Source organism: Excalfactoria chinensis, chromosome 4 (assembly GCF_039878825.1).
Source record: "Excalfactoria chinensis isolate bCotChi1 chromosome 4, bCotChi1.hap2, whole genome shotgun sequence".
NCBI lineage: Eukaryota > Metazoa > Chordata > Aves > Galliformes > Phasianidae > Excalfactoria > Excalfactoria chinensis.
The window spans coordinates 41,239,927-41,255,390 of NC_092828.1; the positions used below are offsets into that span (position 1 = coordinate 41,239,927).

The 15,464-nt window shown below is 43.4% G+C and overlaps 1 protein-coding gene across 19 annotated transcripts in view; it reads right to left on the bottom strand.

Annotated features, from left to right (window-relative positions):
- Positions 1-15,464, bottom strand: part of ADGRL3 (adhesion G protein-coupled receptor L3) — a 486,086-nt gene that overhangs the window by 96,980 nt on the left and 373,642 nt on the right. For all 19 annotated transcript variants that reach the window (XM_072336646.1, XM_072336645.1, XM_072336644.1 and 16 more), the window contains 2 exons: positions 8,060-8,365; positions 5,930-6,033 (listed from right to left, as the gene is read on the bottom strand). In XM_072336646.1, the coding sequence (XP_072192747.1) occupies positions 5,930-6,033; positions 8,060-8,365 (410 nt within the window). The remainder of the gene's footprint in view (positions 1-5,929; positions 6,034-8,059; positions 8,366-15,464) is intronic.

A 15,464-nucleotide genomic window follows, 5' to 3' on the forward strand; every position in this document is an offset into this window, starting at 1 on the left:
CTGTGCCATGAGGACCTGGGGAAGGGCAACTGGTCCCATGGCCTTCCTATTAGCAGTTCACCATAGAAGTGCTATTGTAACTTTCTGATCCTTCTTCATTACATACTACTCTGTTCTGGAATGCATATCCATGGGGAATATGTCAGGCATAAAGAGAAGTTACACAGGATGACGTTTGAATGAATCTCCCACTTCTCTGTCAGGTTCAGTGACCAAATCTACTGGGTTCTTCACAAGAAATTTCCAATTGTTTCATCTTCCAACAGTTAGAAATCATATATCTATCCTCTTCTCTCAATTTCTGGAACTTATTATAAAAACAGGATTCTAGGGAAATACTGCAGGCAGAGCTTCTACCTCTCAGTAAATCAATTAGCTCAGTTATAAATGAATAACTTACTTCCATCAATTTGACAGCAACAGCCCATCTGATTTAATGAGATCTAACTGAAGATGTTCATATGCTCATCTTTAGAGAATTAAGCCATATGATGGTATAGATAAGACAAATAAAGGAGATAATGTGTTGTTCTTCCCAATAGAGCAATGATAATATATATTCAAAAACTGAATTATTTCTTCCTTGTTACACACAAAGCTAATGCCATAGAAACCAGATCCTATTCTTACAGATGCCTCTCTTCATAAGCAGCTGAAGAAAGCCACGTGTCAGCATAGAGGCTGAATTTTGACCTCCTCTGTTGGTACCCAGGACATCAAAGAATGTCTCCATCAAGTTCCTTTATGTAAAGAAATCACCTTCAAGATTTTCCTGCAGTTTGTCCCTGAATCTTAACACACATCATGACACACGATGTTTTCGTAAGCCTTACAGAAAATCACAGAAGTGCAAGTGTTTTACTCAGAAAAAAACCTGCTACTCACATTTCATGCTTACATTTTCTCTTGGATGCATCTTTGCAGACTAGCCTATTTAAAGCGAATTGCTCAGCTGCTACAAAGGCAAACCCAAGAGCATTCTTCCCCTGGAATAAGGCACTTATATTGAGCTGCAAACTATCAATCATTGCCTCTACCTGTCAGCAAAAACAACATGGGCTGATCATTAATAAATTCCTTTCCTTTTATAAAATCATAGAATCATAGAATTACCCAGGTTAGAAAAGACCTCAAAGATCACCAAGTCCAACCACAGCCTCACCATAGTACCCTAACTCTAACAATCCTCTGCTAAATCACATCTCTGAGCACCACATCCAAACGGCTCTTTAACACATCCAGGAACAGCGATGCAACCACCTCCCTGGGGAGCCTATTCCAGTACCTAACTACCCTTTCTGTAAAGAAGTTCTTCCTAATATCCAGCCTAAACTTGCTCTGGTGCAACTTGAGGCCATTGTCCCTCATCCTGTCACTTGTCACTAGTGAGAAGAGACTTGCCCCATTCTCACTGTAAGAACCTTTCAAATACTGGAAGAGAACAATAATGTCTCCCCTCAGCCTCCTTTTCCCCAGACTAAACAGCCCCAGCTCCCCCAGCCTCTCCTCATAGGGCTGATTCTCCAAGCCCTTCATGAGCCTCACTGCCCTTCTCTGGACCTGCTCCAGTACCTCCATGTCTTTTTGTACTGAGGTGCCCAAAACTGAACACAGTACTCGAGGTGAGGTCTCACCAATGCCTCACCAAAGCATTCTGTTCAAACCAAATTTAATTTCTGGTTGTTCTGGGTGATTTTTAGCTTTTTTGCCAACTGCTTAAATCTCGTCTTGGAATGCTAATTTGAAGGAAAGAGGATGCTTTTCCTGTCAAAATCCAAACACACAAAACAGATTCTTCTGTCTCTGTCAGAAACCGCTCCCTCTCTTTCATTTGAGCATGCTGGCAGGATTCCACCCAGACTTATAAATGAGCATTGACACACCTGAAATTGCGCTGTGCAACACTTGCTAACATTCTTCTCGTTTGTACTACTAGCTCTCTTATTCTTGCAACTGAAATGACTGTGAACTAATAGTTGTTAGATATGGCATAAATTATTTCCTGCTTCATATACTCAAGGAAGAGAATTAGTAATAGTAGTAGTAAAGTGCTGGAACAGGATGCCCAGAGATGTGACGGATGCCCCATCCCTGAAGACAGTTGAGGTCAGGCTGGATGGGGCTCTGAGCGCCCTGATGTATCTGTAGGCATCCCTGTTCCCCAGATGGCCTTTCAAGAGTCCCTTTCAACTGAAATGATTCTATGACTTATGGAGTTTTGTGTGTAAAGCCTAACAACTCTCCTGTAGCGTGTTTGCTGCTTCATTCCTACCTTTCTCAGGGGCAATCAACTGCAGAAGAGGTCAGTAGAATAAAAATGGGGAAAACTACAAAGAATAATTTATGAAAGAAAATTCAGAGGAAATAAAAGATGCCGGGGAAGAGAGCAAGTGTGCTGAAACATCAGTGCTCATAAAGGCAAAAATATCTTCCTGCAGCCTGGGGCTAACAGTGATATAAAAGGGTGGTATGAAAGTCTGAATGAGGATTTTCAAACCAGTGTCTCACAGATGAACCAGTCAGCTCCAAAGGCCACGGTGCTGATGTCATTTTCTGAAGGGGCAAGCATCTGACAGGTTTCATTGGGCACCACCAGCTGCCAGCATGGGGCTATGGGACAGCTTTCAATACTGCAAAGACCTCATGGCCATTTTGTTTCCCTGGTAGTGGTTTCATCATGCACATGCTCGTTCATGCAGTACAGCCAGAGCATATCTACCACCCTTTTTCTGAAGAAGAAAATGCCATTCCACTCAACTTTGCTTTTTTTCTTCTCTTCGATGATATCTGAGTATATAACTGACATGTTACAAATGCTGGCTGTCCAACAAAGAGGTGTATTGCTGCTCTCTGTGGAGCACAACAGACCTAGAGAACAGTGAAAAAGTCTATTTGAGACTCTATTCAAACAACTTTCAGGAATCTGCATTTAACTTCCCCTTACTAATCTGCCAGCTGCAGCATCTGCTGCTTCAAGTACATTATAATGCACACAAACTGGCAGAAGCAACCTAGATGAAGAATTGCACTGCGGTATTGTTAGGACTCTGCCCTCACCCTTAGGCCTGGATACTCCTGGAGGATGTGACACTTTTTATTCTACTACAGAGAGGTTATTCTCTCTTTCAGAGCTCCAAAATTGAGCCTAGTGGGGCCTCTCCACCCTGGGAATCACCCTCAACTGAGAGCTGCAGCAAGGAAGAGAGATTTTCAGGCATATCACATACTGCGCAAAGGCCAGAACTGATGAAAGCAAGAGGTAAAACAAACAGGCTAAGGCTGAACATATGACCTCATGATTAGGACGATGCAATGTATCCAAAGCTGACCTTTTTGCTTCCTTTTACTGCTTGACTCTAGAAATAACCCACACAGCAGTGCATAATTCAATAGCGCTGGCAAGTTTATTCTCCTGCTATGTTACGAGGGCATGGTAGGCACCAACAATAAAGTTAAAGTAAATGTCAAGGGGGCAATGAATTGCTGAAGCGGACATTTGTTCTGATCTTCCATCAAGCACAATAACTCTAATGGAAGCTAACAGAGAGTTGTAAAACCTAATACTATGATGCAAGCAGGAAAAAACCCAGTGTACAGTCTGAGCACAGCAGGAGAAAGAAAAGAAGCAAGTAACAATCCTTACTTCACTATAGATACACGAAAGCAAATATGGCATTCCCCTGCCATTCCTTCTGGGTTGGCTGAAAGGGAATCCCATCATCCTTCTTCCTGAGCAGTTTGGACCCAGCAGGGTTGCAGTGACAATTTCTGAGGCATACAGCAGACAAAAATGAAGACACAGTGGGTAGGTATAAATCTTGACTGCCTGTATGCAGTGCTATGATTACAGAGGCTGTGGGATGGGTGACCAGGGAGGATCTGAGAGCTGGAGACACAGGATAGTTTTAGCTGCAGGTGACAGACATACCCTACCTCCACTGCATGGTTGGTTTACTGCTTCCTCTGGCTGGCCTCACAGCATCCAGAAAGGGAGCTGGCTCTGCCCTGGAGGAGGAAGGCTCCTTTATCAGCTTTAGAGAACCAAAGGAGCAAATCAGCAGGTTCAGGGCAGTAGTGTCCTGTCCACGGTGGGGATGTGTGAAACCAGTGACCAGTGCGTGGATATAACAGACCCTGACTCTAAGCACAGTGGTGATTTATAAGCTTCTCACTCAGGCAGGGATACCATGCGGCTATTGGCTATTTTACAAGTAATTTGAAATCCAGCTTTCCATAGTGGTTAGGCCACATAGTCCCAAGATCCCAGCCACTCAGGCACAAAAGGTCTGACCCAGAGCTGTCTGTCAGGCGCCCTTTGTCTTCCCACCAACTTGTGAAAGGTTCCCAAAGTTGAACATAGCTAAATTCCTCCAGAAAAACAACACCTTCTTCCTCATATCAAAATAAAATAAAATATATGCATATATATATCAGTCCCAGTTGTGGCCTGCTGGGCATCTCTGAAAACCTGGCTCTTCAATTTTAGCCTGCTTTGAAAGCGCATAACAAATTAAATGAGGCTCATTTGTTACACAAATGATAGCTGTGGTTTCAAATAAAGTAAGCCTAACCTTGATGGAAATTTCATCAGTGCAGGCTATTATTTCCCTCTGCTAATGGCTAATGGCCTAGCCATCTTCACTGAGCAGCAAGAGGTCTCCCCGCCGCCTGGGTGAATTATGGCTGGAGTAAGCAATATTAACCCCTCCAGGATAAGTACGTGGGTCATAAAACAGGAACTGCACAGCTGCTAATGGCAACAAAGGCAGTATTTATTAATCAGCTAGCCTGAGCATGTGACAGGAGAGCTGCCCACCCTCCTGTGCGGGACAAAAACACCAGGAAGGAGCAGGGGGCTTCCTAACAGCTGTGCTGTGTCACTGTAGCCTTGCCTTAATTTATGTCTTTCCCTCATTTTGGGGAGGCATGGGTATAAACACAGATGACATGGGATAGGGTTGACTGGGGGTGTACATGCTAGTTATTCACAGGTTGCTGAGCCTCAGCTAAGATGGGAGATGGGGAGGAGAAAGACAAACAGGCTCATCTGTAAGGTCACCTGTTCACCAGTGAGCACAGGTGCTCTTGGAGAGTAGTGCTGCTACCATGCTGTAGCGCAGCTAGCCTGCAACACTGGGACTTTCTTGCTCCTGCTAAAGGAGCAAATAAATCCACACAAATTGCTATAATAAGGATTCAGCCCACAGACTCTGTGGCGTAAACACACATCTGGTCTCTGTAATGAAATCAGCTGAAAGCACCACTGTGCATTAATAACAAAAATGTTCAACATATTGCTACCAAATAAGCTCTGCTTGTCTTGAACTTCCATTGTCACATGTTAATGTACTTTTAACAGTGATAAACGATGAAGTGCTACAAAACATTCATCAAGGGACTTATGAGTAAAAAGTAACACATTACTGCAGTGCTATTTTCTATTCTACTAGTCCGTCTACAATTTGGGAAAAAGTTAGGAACAAAAAGTCAGTAGCACAATGCAACCATTTCATACTGAGCTTGCCTTTCTTCAGTACAGGTTTCTCAGCTACAGGGTTTATCCTGTGCTGCATGGCAGGAGAAAATCCTTGGGGATACATGCAAGGGAAAGTTTCCTTTTGCAGTAAGTTGGCACTTTCATATGTCCACCCACCACCTCCTCCTCCCTCTTCCTCCTTTTCTTGCCACAAACAAGAACTGTCATTCATTCTACATTAATTCTGCTCTCCAGCTCCTTTTCTTTGCCATTCCCTCACCCTCTTTCCCTTAATTTCCATTAGGTTTTTACAGTCCTGCTTTCTCCTTGCAATTCTTAGCTACTACAGTCTGCTCATGCTTTTAAGGGTGGTCACTTTGGGTTCTCTGCTGTGCGAACAACCAAGGAGCTAAGGCAGGTCAGCACACAGATCCAGTGTGAGGAAGGTTTTACCTTTTGAGTGATGTGGTTGATCCAGGGAGAAGAGCAGTTGCTGAGATCTGGTCCCTGGGGCTCCCAGATTCCATCCGGTGCAAGGCACCGGAAAGTTGCAACACCTGGAAAAGGAAAGCCGCTGTATTCAGTGTTACTGGTCACAAACTCAATCTCCATTTCACCAGATAAAGACTATAGACAGAGAGCTTTGCCTCAGGTCAGACAGAAAAAGTTTCCAGGCAGTAAGAAAGTGAAGCTGGATCTCAACCACTGAGTCAGCACTCCAAGTGCTGGCCTAGCCATTTTGCCTGCTCTGCCCCACCATGAGTGTCTTAGGATCAGATCATGAGCTTCCACTTCCTTGTCCCCTGATGCTTTACGATTTTTTTTACTGCTCTGGATCTTCATTAAACAATTTGGATGGAAAAATACAAAAGTTTAAATGCTATAAATGCTAAGATTAATACTGAGTTCCATCATCCATCCCTGACCATCAAGATAGATGTTAGAGGAGAATTTTGTCTGGCATAAGCTTCCTAGATCCTAGCTGCAAAAGACTGTAGAGAGTCTCGGGACAAAGAGAAACATCCAAAATGGTGCAGTTAAAGACTTCTGAAAAACAAGAAAGCAGAAAGCCAGTACACAGATGAAAGACTCTGCATCCTGTAAAGTGGTCTGTCCTGCAGAGCCAAACTTTTCAACGGGGGAGTGAATTACATACTAGGTCTGATGGCAGTGCCGATTAAAACCAGTGAGAGTTTGCTGATGCCTTCAAAGGGAGTGGGAAGAGGCCCACTGCTAACATACCGCAGCTTTTAACAAATGACATGAATCACTGAAATCAGAGATTGGAAAGGCTTATTGCCTACTCCAGACCGTCAACAAGCTGGGTCTGTTCTTTTTTTATATTCTTAGCTATTTTCTGCTCAAAAAATAGGTCCCTGCATTCAACGTTCATTTTCCCTTTTTATCATTTTCCCTTCTTGTAGTTTCAGTTCGGACTACCTCTTCCTCTCTCTGGGAACCACATGATACCTTTTGTACACCTAATTTTACCAAGAGGAGCTGAGAAAGACAGTAAAAACATTCTTTACCTACTCTCACCACTGACGCCTTTCCATGCCTCTTATATTCGATGTACATTTTATCACCCTGATCTCACTGAATTCAAGAAAGAGTCAGAATTCGAATACAGAGGTGTGAATGGCTCTCCAGGGCAATGGAGTGGAGAATTAATAGAGTCTCCTCTGCAAGCCAGATCCCCCCAGCCTTTATTTTCAGGCAATTTCCTCCATCTTCCGATTTCTTCTTGGCAAGCAGATTCTCAGGGCTGGACACCAAGACTAGCTTGAAAAATAAGTTCTTTTTGAAAGCAGCATTTGCTAAAATAGGGTAAACTAAACCATATGCCAAAGCCCATTATTCAGTCAACTGTGTTCTGATTTGGACCGGAAATTTCCAAAAGCAAACCTCTGGGAGAAAACAACTGAGGGAAGAGTAGAAGAAAAGGAGCAAGACCCAACAAGCTGTAAACCACTCTGAAAGATTTGGCTTTGCTGCTACTCTGCTTTCCCTGCTGATGGCACCAGATGCTGCCTGTCATTTGGAAAAAATCAATCAACCTCACTGATTCAATCAACCACGTTGATGGAGGAGTCCAGTCTGGAAATGCCTGTGCTCAGAAAGGTTAGTCATAACCTTTGGAATGTAAACAGTGAGGTACAGAGTTTTGGCAAAATATGGTTTTTCTCCTCTCGAAACAAGTGAAGTGTCAGTCATCAACATATCAGTCAGTGAGCCTGGAGGCTACAAATACAGGCAGAGCAGGGATAACAGGTACGCTGCATACAGCTTGTAGAGCCAAGAGTTCATAGAACACATCAAGCTCAACTCCACAAGTTGTTAGCTTCACCTCTCCTTCAGTGAGACCCTGGAATGGCAAAGATCCTATGCAATGTGCTGAGCATATGGAGGCTTTGGTCAGGCCATAATCCACCAAAGTAACATAGAGCTGACAAAAGGCAGCAACATACAGCATTGTTGAAAGTACATAGGCCACAGAAGCCCAGAGCCAACTTGATCACACACTTGCAGTACCCTACAGACAAATGCAGATGGCTCACTGTGTCCCCTCAACCCCTCACTCACCTATCGAGCCCATGGGACATGGTTGCTTTGCCACTTGTCCCTGCCGGGTCCGAGACCACATAATATCACGGGCTTCCATGGGATCGCAGCTCTCGGCACCAGCTGGGGGCAGCTGGGAGGAAGCAGGTGGGAGGTGTGTGGTCATCTCATCAGGGACATCAGCCATGGGTGAGGGCATGCTGGTGCTCCTGTTCCTCCTGCCCAAGGCCGAGGTGGTGGTGGGGCGGCCAGTGCTGCTGGTGGCCATTCGCGGTGTGGTGCTGGCAGTTGTGCTCACAGGGCCCAATGCCCCCGATGTCGATACCCCTGAAACAGAGCCAGAGCAAGTTAAGGGCAGGGAGGAGAAAAGGGACACAATGCGCACCCAAGCCTTGACCCAAGGATGTCCCATTTGCCTTCCATCCAGAGTGGCCTGCTGGCTGTAGCAGGAGCTACAATCAGTGCAGTGCTTCCTGCCATTAAGAGGGACACAGCTAGAGAAGCACACAGGGGAGTAATGACCCCCAGTGCAAAAAAGATTTTCCAAAAGCACTAGCATCTGATAAAAATAAAGTAGAATTTTATGCCCTCTCCATTTTTCTGTCATTTTAATGTAAAAATCTTATTTTCCATCTTTTAGGGAGCATCTAGAACAGAAGTGCTTTTAATTTTCTATTTTTGTTGCTGAAAACCCAGCTGGTTTGGTCAGGAAAATGTTTTCCATGGTATAGCAAAAAAGCAAACCCATTTCCCAAAATACACAGAATGGCAGCAGAGGGAAGGATGAACACAGGGCATTCTGGAGCAAGTTGCTCATTTCTTCCCTCATGCCTTGCTGTCTAGCCCTGACACCACGCTCAGCCCCTCAATCAGCAGGCTGTATGGCAGCACAAAGGCACACAGCAACTCAGCCACATCCTCGGGGGTGTAATCCTCAGAGGCTATTTCACTTAAAACTGGAGTTGGGCGTCCATCAGCTAGAGGTGGCAAACCTGCTTTAGAAATGCATTAACCTGTCCTACGTCTTCCACAGATGTGCTAAATGTAGTAGAAGTTGAAGATCTTGTCTCCCATTTAGACCAAGGTCTTGGCACTGGTTACAGCTTTCCATGGATTTCCCAATCTCTTGCCTTGAAATTTTAGGTGGAGAAACCAAGGCAGGATCACTTCAGTTGTCCTACCATGTCTCCCCATATCCAGCTTGTACAGCAGGCTGCTTCTCCCATCTCCCAGAGATAAGTGTCCTTCTGCTTCTCTTAACATAACACTTCTACTCCCACCAAATGCTAGATTTTCACAACTGTCCCACCAATCTCCCCAGTAGAATAGGCACAGCAAGCCAAAGGAGGACCTATGGATAGCCATCCTCCTTGTCTGATACCAGTGCCTCTTAAATTCTCATGCCACAGCAGCTCCTTAACTCCCATCTCTCCCAGCGGCCAAAAATCTCTTAGTAACACAAGTTGCTCCATATCCAACAAAAGGAATCTGAGTTTTTATATTAAAGACAGCCATGTGTGAATGCCAGCCTAGCCAGAAATTAAAATTAAATGTGAGAATCACCCTGTTGCCCTGAGCACCAACCCCCCAGCTACTCATCTGTGTGAGCAGGCTCAGCATGCGAGCTCCCGAGAGACGAGACCTTTTCTTTTAGCTCTGATGAAGCAGACCATGCTCACTATTAATGCTATATTAGTTATTAATGTATAATGATATTGCTGTCACTGGAGTTCAGGTAAATGTTCGTCCAAGTTAGCCTATTTAAAGCACAGAGATGCCTGCCTCTAGTGTAGAACAGGAATTTTTCCATGCTGAAAGTCTTTCTTTTTTTGTGTGATTTAAGTAATTTGCCTGTGCAAAGCCCGTGGTGTAGTGGGCAGTTCTTCTGCCCCAGGAGAGCCAATAATGTGGCAGCTGAAGCACACGTTTGCTCTGGTTATAGTTTCAATCCAACTCTGAGAAATTCTCTACACAGACTCTGAAACTAAGTCAGAAACACAGTAAAAGCCATTTTCTGAAGAATCGGTATTTTTGCTCAAGAAAGCATTCAATTCAAAAATTCCAGCTCTGTGATCGTTTTGGAAATTGAGATTATCTTCTCACCCAGCCTCCAAAAAGGCAACTATAGGCACTAAGTCAGCTGAAGATGAGGACCCAGGTTAAGGAGCCTGATCTACTTCCCGGTCTCCTAAGCCATGGGCTTTAGTGGTGCTCTTTTTGTGCTGCCATGGCAGTAGATCAGATGCCTGCGCATCATTTCCTTGTCCTTCACTTGCAGGTTAGCAGTGTTCACAAGGGATTGGCCTGATTTGGGTTACAGGCCCCAGCAGTAGACTTGTGCCTGTCAGCACGGGAGGCTGCGGTTTGTGCATGTACGCGCATACACACACACACGGCTTGCTCAAGGTTTTGGGAAATGTTGACATTTCAGCAGTCACAAAGCTCATTGATCAAAATTTCCAGCCTTCTCCTACCACCTCCCTTCTACCAGGTTTGAATGAATTCCAAAAAACACAAAGTAAAATCCTGCAGACATTGACAGATTTCTTCTAGTTTCTGCTCAAAGCTGTGCAGGATCACCAAGCAGCACGCAATTTCCATCTGACATTACAGGGAGGATCAAAATTTGTAGAGAACTTCAGCAAAAATTATCTGGTTTTATTACAGCAGGCCTTGCCACGAGTACATTTTTTATTTCTTCATAACAATGATTAGTTTGATAAATCACAACCTGCAGCAATTCACCCATTTAGTCACGTAATAACAAGGTATTTTCCGTTTGCAAAACGAGCTACATCATGGGCTACAGGTGCAGAAGTACCAAATAGAAACAGCAGATGTGGTTTCAAGGGTAAAGCTGGTAAATCAGCCTTAAAATCATTCCTACAGCCATTTGCAAGCCTATGGAAACAGGTATGAGTTGAAACTTAACGGACAACAGAAGTCCTGAAAATGAATTGTATGGGACCACAAAGAGGCAGCACAGGGTAAGAGGTAATGGCCTTAATCTGTGTGAGGGGAGGCTCAGGTAGGATATTAGGAAACATTTCCTCTCAGGAAGAGCGGTGATACACTGGAACAGGCTGTCCAGGGAGGTGGTGCATTCACCATCCCTGGAGGTATTCAAAGAATATGGAGATGTGGCACTGAGGGACATCATTTAGTGGTATCGTGGTGATGGATTGATGGTTGGACTAGATGATCTTAGAGGTCTGTCCATCCTTAATGATTCTATGGGCACAATGAGTGAGCACCCAGGAGCTCCCCTCAACGTCCTGCAGGGGTGCTGCACTTTTGAGTTTTCACTGACAGTCACTGAGTATGTTGCTGCATGTTGGCTCTGGAATAGCTCTGCCAAGCTTCCTATATCAGCTATGTGCAAAGGGCTTACCAGTGTTTTCCTTTAAATAAATAAATAAGTAAAATACTTTGTCCTCCAAAACCTCTTAGCATTGCTGCCAAAATCTCTTGGAGGGCTTGTACTTCTGCCTGTTTTCTTGTAATACTGGGCTCTTTCTCTGGTCTTAAAAATCACAGCTCTGCCATTTATGTAGCATAAATTATAGGAAAGCATAAAAGAGCTGACCTGAAGTGGCCTGAATGCAGTGTGATGCGGAGACAGCACTGAGTTCAGATCAAAGTTCTGATCATTCAGTAGCTTGATTTGGAAATGAGCCCCAGTGAACACGACCACCATAACCACCAAGTTGCAGAGGCCCTGCCTGTTGCTCATTTTGCTCACACAACTCGGTTCTTTAAAACCAAGTTAATCGGCTAGAAGGGGCAGAACAAGAGATCAGCATCATTTACATCTAAATGATTCTCAGATCCAAGCAAAACCACGAATAGACTGCAACCTGTGAACAATTACCTAAGTTCTACTGCACAGAACAGAAATCAAACCTCCAAATTATCCAAGGCTGCTAATATACTGCAAATCTTTAACTCAGAGAAAAGCAGCTTTGCTTGAGGACACACTAAAAGAAGGATTCTTCAGATAACATTTCATGATGCAATTCTTTTTCACAGACAAGCACTGACCTTTAGAAATCAACACTTATTACAACCAGGAACATATAATCTTGATTATGTTACTTCTACTGTTTGCTTTAACCACGTTGTGCCATATGAAGATTTTAAAAACAAGTTTTAGGTAAGAAGTCACTTTCTATTCCTTAGCTTCAAATCCCAAATATTCATGAGATTTTGCCAACTGCAGTACTATGAAGCACCAGCACAGTGCTGGGACAAATATTTCCACAGTGTTCCTAAGATAGCAAAGTGCATCTGAGGAAACATCTCTTTCCTAAAGAAACCCAAAGCAATACTTGATCTTTTTTCTCTGCTGCACTATCTAGAGAGAAGGCACTAATGGCAGAAAACTAAGTTTTGCCATCAGTCAGACCAGAGCTGCTTTTCTAATGTCCACAGGGGAGAAATTGCAGCTCCCAGAGGAACCTCTCTCTGCTCCCAGAGCATTTACTAGCAAGAAAAAGAAATGGCCTTTTTTTTCCCTTCTTTTTTTTTATTTTCCAGCCATTACACAGAGCTCAGTCCCCTGGAGGGGGAATTATGCATGACCAGGGGAAAATCATGAGAGGAACTTAACCACAGACAAAAGAAATATGTATAAATGAGGGGTTCTTTCTTTTCCTTCCCCATTTCCTTCTCTTCCTCTTTTCTGGTCTAAAACGACAATGTAGAATAGACCAGCACTCTGTATCAGCCACTGGGACAATTCAGCGCAGATGTCCTCTTCCCTTCTGCTTTGCCCACATCTTCCTGGTGCTCCCAGACACAAGAGACTGCTTTTATTCAGATGACTTAAAAGTGTTTTCTTATCACAAAAGCTTGTGCAAAGCAGACCATTTCAGGCAAGAGTATTTGAGATCACTTCCTATCTCCTTTTTCCCTGATGTTTTCTTTCTTCTGCACCTAAGTATCCAGCCTATGACCCATTTCACTAAATAATGAATATCATTTTTAAGAGACACAAAGATTTTCCTGTCCCATGCATGCAGATAGATGAGTGGCTTTCTCAAAGCAAGCCTGCCCTTCAAGCAGAACTCAAGGTACAACTAATCCAAGAGGTTCGGCTTTTGCAGGAGCACAGCATTCCATTTTCTTTTTTTCCATTCCTTCTTCTACTGAACAATGGTGGAAGTTGTATTCATATAGCAATGAGAAAGTGTAGGCAAGTCGTGAAAGAAGCAACAAAAAATCCTAAACCCTTCTTTCCTATCACATAAATGCATCTTCTGGGAGTTACTTTTCTACTGGCATTTTCAAATGCACTTCAGAATATCTTCTGAAACTCACTAAAAAAAACCAAAAACAAACAAAAGTTATTTGAAAAAATACACGTTCCTGCTTTCTTTTGCCTATTTTTCTTTTCTTGGGGAGTGCTGGGGAAGGGAGCAGCTTTTCTCCAACCTCTCTTTTAAAGTCAAAGCAAAGGATGACTGAAGCCAAGGAGCACCAAGGTTGAATCTTGCACACACACTGCCATCCCTAAGAACTCCAGGAACAGGCAACCAATAGCTCAGCTCAGAACACTGGTGCTCCACAACATTACATCAAGCAGAAAACATTTCCCCTGCAAAACCATCTCATATTGGAAGTCCACTGGAAGACCAAAGGCCACACTCCAGTGCCACCCAGGAGAACCAACAAGGAGAGATTAAGTCCTAAATTATGTGCAGCTCCTTTCATGTGTTTGAGAGAAACTATGGTTTATTTTTATTGCAGGAGAAGGCCAAGAAGGCTTCACATCAAAGGTCTCAACAGTTCTCGCCTGTACTCACACATGCATTTATTTGCAGAAGCTGGGCCAGAATCATATGTGAACATAAAATTTCACATGCTGTTTTTGAAGGGGTTCCGTTTTCAGTTCTTTTGGTCATTGGGAGCTTTGTTGAAGGAGACTGACAAAACACTCAGAAAAACCATCTGTAGGAAGAAAGATTGGGTATGTGATACCCCAGTGTGTTCAGTGCTGCATATTGTCTTGAACAATGGGACTGTGCACAGACCCAAGGCTCCAGAAGAGTCACGTAAAGTATTAATGTATGCTTGCAGATAGGCAGCTTCTTACTATCTGAGACAGCAGAGGAAGAGAACACTGCATCTGAGAGACAAAAGGTCCATTCTCTTGTGGAATGCTGCCAAGTGAAAGCATCCTTTCAGAATTTTATTTTCCTCTCTTTTATCATGAGATTGTGAGTTGTGCCCAAGGCTACTCTATGCACATGTAACTATTCTATCTACAGAGCCTGGATGGATGCTGCAATGGGATTTGGGCCAGATGTTGAGTAAGTTCCCAGGACCAAGGAAAAACTTTCAGCTGTGGCCCAAGATCTGGTGCAAACTCAGCTGTTTCACTGCACTGCAAGCTGGATTCACTTAACACACCTTCCCCCACTCCCCCCCCCCCAAATCTTAGTTTAAGCATTTAAAATTAAACCAAAAGACAAAGAACGTGAGCAAAATCATCTCAACAGGTTTAAATCTGGTCAATGTGCCCAAATTCATCCTTTCTCACTGCACTACAAATCTCAGCAAGACAATTAATGCATTCAACAGCAACCACCACATGGGGCCAATTTTCAACAGGCAGAAACTGTCTCTACCAAAGCCCATTTAAAATAAAAACTTTACATTTCTGATGATGACCAATTGTTCATTATGCATGCTGAATTGGCATGGAATAGTCAAGTTTGGTGAAAAATATTCTATTATTGCAAACCTCCACATTTTGCCTGAAAAAAGTAAGAACCCAAAATCCAATCTATTTTTTTGCTATTTGTTTTGGTGGGGATAAAGCACCAACTTTTATGCCTTTGTAGGGGTTTTTGTGTGTGAATGAGAGCTTAACATCTTTCTGGCTCCCAGCAGCTCTTGATGTCAGGCCCCCAACTCACTTGTCATTTCTTCTTTTGTTTTCTCTCTCTTACTCAAGAAATTATGGGATCCTGCTTGAAATATATCATGTCAGAGACACTGGACAACATTTTACCTATATTTGTACGGGGCTAAAGTACAGCAGCATACCTAGCAATGACAGAAATTAAATTCTACAGCATGTGGGCATCAGCTATTGTCTTCTTAATACCAAACTGCAGTGGCCGAAGACAGTACTGACAGACTTTGCTCTGCTTTTCTATCCACAATCTCTGTCAAATACACCATTGTTTACCTCTTAAATTCTTCAGTGCCCATCCAACATATTGCTGTTTCCAGGCTTTGCAACTCATCCTGAACATTCAAGAAGAAATAGAACTGGACAATCATATGTAAGTCACAACAAATTAGCCTATTTTTTTTTAACATGATGCTGTAATGCTGTTAGAAATGCAGATAAACTATGCCCATAGGATGCCTGGTAAACAGGAAAAGATTACAGGAGAGCTGATCTAATAGACAGTAC